Below are 3465 nucleotides of genomic sequence, written 5' to 3'. Positions count from 1 at the left end.
GTTTCTTTCTTCTTGGTAATTTTTCATTCTATTTCATTCATTATTGGTGCGCTCTCAAAGCTTTAGTACTTTATCAATTATCAAATTAGATTCAATTTTTAGTTCATACACAAATTATTTATCGAATTATATTGTTTGTCTATGTAGATTAATTAATCTAATAATTTCATTTTTTGAAATTTTTATGTTTTTTATTTCAAAAAATAAAAACTGGTTTGCCTAGAAGTTTTTGGAAAATTTGACATATTACGCATTTAATTTCTCAAATACAAAAGTTAAAAATTAATTTAATAATTAAAATTTATTAAAACCTAAAGTATTTAATTTTTTTTAACTGAATTAGAAGATATTACTCGAAAATAAATACTAAATTAGGATGGAAAACAAAAGATACTCTAGAGACATTGAAACAAACTGTTGAGATCAGACTAAGATAAGATTTTCATACAATGTGATATGACCAGTATACATCAGTTACGATTTATAACTCGGAAAATACTATAAAGGTCAACCGAATCATAACTGATATATGATCATAACCGATGCATAAACATAACCGAAATTCGATCGAAGTACCGTAATGTCAGACACACAATTAATCACCCTTCTGAGCACCATTATTCGCAATGATAATGGTCATCCCTGTCTTCTCGAGTATAAAGGAGAGACGAGAAGAATAGAGAAGGTACGCTATTTTTTCACAAAGCAATTATTATTATTTACTCACTTACTTACTTGAGCGTTGGAGTACCTTTTGCAAGTACTCATCCCCTGTTCCTACCACCGCCGACGTCTTCCTCATCCCAGTAGAAGGAGTTCACCCACATCCACCAGAGGACGAGTTATACCTCGGCAAGAGTTAGCAAGAATAATTGGCACCCACCGTGGGGTCGAGAACATAAGGTTTTTTCTATTTATCGGCCTAAGCACTCTCATATTCACCCATGGCTAATGCACCTCCACCCACGCCGTCTGAACTTCTCCGGATGGTGATCGATCTGCAACAAGCCAACCAACGTATGGAAGAGGTAAATCAGTGCATGACAGAAGAAAATCAGAGAATGGAGAATCAGATTGCCGAGCTAGCAAATGCTCGACTTGAAAACAATAATGATCGTCGTCAACAACTAGAGGAGGAAGAGCAACAATCCGATCCGAGACACTTTCCGAAACCATTCGGATTGTAGAACCTCGGCCTCCACGAAATGAAGGTGATCAGCTACTGCGAAATGAAGAAGCCCAACCAAAAAACAAAGATGGGGAGCTTGATAATTCTGTGGGGCCATTCACAGCCGACGTTATGAACTTCGAGCTACTTAGAAAGTTCACTTTTCCACCAACATTGACCCCCTTATGACGGGTTAGGAGACCCAAAGAAATACCTCAAAAAGTTCAGATTTATAATGATTGTAAGCGGTGCTTCCGATTCCGTCTTATGTCGTTATTTTTCATCTTATTTAGATGGTTCTGCACTTGATTGGTTTTGTTCTTTGCTTGCAAATTCTATCTCTCATTTTCGGGATTTCGCGAAGCTTTTCGAGGATCACTTTGCTGGATCTGTCATCTATCTGCATGACTCCGACTACCTTAACACGGTCAGACAAGGCCAGAATAAAAATTTAAAAGACTACATGACCCGTTTCATAAAGGTGTCAATGAGTATACCAGACCTCCATCCCGAAGGGCATCTTCATGCCGTCAAGAGCGGACTTCGCCCGGAAAATTTCAAGAAGAAATCGCAGTTGCTAAGGCCGAGTTTCACGAGAAAGCTAAAGGACAAATAGACATCGAAGAGCTGTGACAAGCTCGGAAAACTAACAAGCCTCAGCATAAATATGAGGATAAATTTCGGGACAGCAAGAGAACTTTCAAACCAACTCCTCGCTATGATTCATATACTCAATTCAACACGAGGCGGGATGACATCATCAAGAAGATTCTGAATCCTAAGCTCATCAAGCCACTTCGAAAGGCCGGTAATTACCCAGAGGCAAAGAACTCGCGATAAATTGTGTATGTGAGTTTATGTGTGGGGTGAAAGTGAAACATATGCAAAATGGATACTCTAGAAGGCGATAACAAGTAATAATGTAAAGATGACAACACTTGTAATAAGAAGATAACAAACTCATACATTATTCATACAAAAGAAAGTTGACGCGCGTGGCTTTAACATTACGAAATAAAAACTTAGACCGTGGACAATACTTGTCCTATTATTTCCATATCTTACATGCATGAAAGGGAGATTTGCGATATAGAGACCATTATTGTTCCATATCATATCATGAAGCGTCCAAGTTTAAGGTAGTGGGGTGAAGTGTACAACAAGGTTGAGGTGAAGGACCAAGATTGAAGCTCATGAGATTGGTATTGTTGTCCCGAAGCAGCTGAGAATCCAACCCTACCCCATTCTGGAAGATAGTCTCTCAAGTCAACCACATAAGATACCTGATAACTTTGACCATCAGGGTAGCTAGCAGTCACTTGTAGGTTTTTAGAGTTAGCATCATAAGTTACGAGAACATTTAGGGTTTGGCCATCTCTCCTCTCCCACTTGGTGGTTGCTGCGGATTTAATAGAGTTCACATCAATTCCGATGTGTTGGTAATTGGGGTCCCAACCATTGGAGTCTTGAGCATAGAAGGTGTCAAATTCAACGGCAAGAACTTGGTTGGCCGAAGGGTTCTGGGCACTTTGTGGGTCAAAGAGCCCTAAGGTCCCTCCGGCCGAGTTCTTTGGAATTTCGCTATCCGGTGCGGCAATGAAGAAGGCTATGCCATCGGCACCATTGTCAATGGGCGACTTGATGACGAAGCTGAACTGTGCTTGGAAGTTTGTGAGCCGGTTGGTGCTCTTCTCCCAGAGGCGCACCTGGGTGGAGTGCAAGACTCGACCCACGGTGCTCTTTGCAGGGGTTCCGTTATCGTCTACCTTGGTGAGTTGGATTCCCTTGCTTGCTGAAAACGTTGCATCACCTTGCAAGATTAGGTTTCTTTCATCGTCTTGTTCAAAGTTGTTGTAGCTGAAGGAAAGGGAATCTAGTGAGTGGGCTTTGTTTAGGAGCAAGAGGAAGATGGTTGCTATGGAAAGAAGAGGGAGGATTTTCTTGGAGATAGCCATGGTGATGGTTTGTGTTGTGTGAAGAATGGTTTGAGGCTTATGCCTATTTATACTTTCAATATAGGACTATTCCATTATTTTTCAAATTATCTTTCATTTATATCTTGAAATTAGTATTATGATTTTACTTATATTTATTAATAAAAATATACTACTAAATGGAAGAGAAAGAGAAAAAGGTAATCCACCACACTAAGTTCCTGTTTTGTTATATTGTATTCTTTTTAATCATAACAATATTATTTAAATTAATTTTATTTTAGTTTGACTAAAATGATTCCAGAAATTTATTTTTAGTTTACTCCTCAAATCAAACATATTTAGATTCTCTTTAAGTTAATA

At 38.6% G+C, this 3465-nt stretch overlaps 1 protein-coding gene across 1 annotated transcript; it reads right to left on the bottom strand.

Annotated features, from left to right (window-relative positions):
* Positions 1–2106: 2106 nt before the first annotated feature.
* Positions 2107–3124, bottom strand: LOC130951320 (alpha-methyl-mannoside-specific lectin). Its single transcript, XM_057879976.1, has one exon. It carries the CDS (start codon positions 3121–3123, stop codon positions 2281–2283), a length of 843 nt encoding a protein of 280 aa, XP_057735959.1. The 5' UTR covers position 3124; the 3' UTR covers positions 2107–2280.
* Between the last annotated feature and the right edge of the window lie 341 nt (positions 3125–3465).

Source organism: Arachis stenosperma, chromosome 9 (genome assembly GCF_014773155.1).
Source record: "Arachis stenosperma cultivar V10309 chromosome 9, arast.V10309.gnm1.PFL2, whole genome shotgun sequence".
NCBI classification, from domain to species: Eukaryota; Viridiplantae; Streptophyta; class Magnoliopsida; order Fabales; family Fabaceae; genus Arachis; species Arachis stenosperma.
The sequence above is the reverse complement of the archived record's forward strand: the minus strand, read 5'-3'. Positions and strand labels throughout refer to the sequence as shown.

Bases quoted from the DNA above. Each gene is read 5' to 3' on its own strand.
- LOC130951320 (XM_057879976.1), bottom strand. From the start codon at position 3,123: ATGGCTATCTCCAAGAAAATCCTCCCTCTTCTTTCCATAGCAACCATC.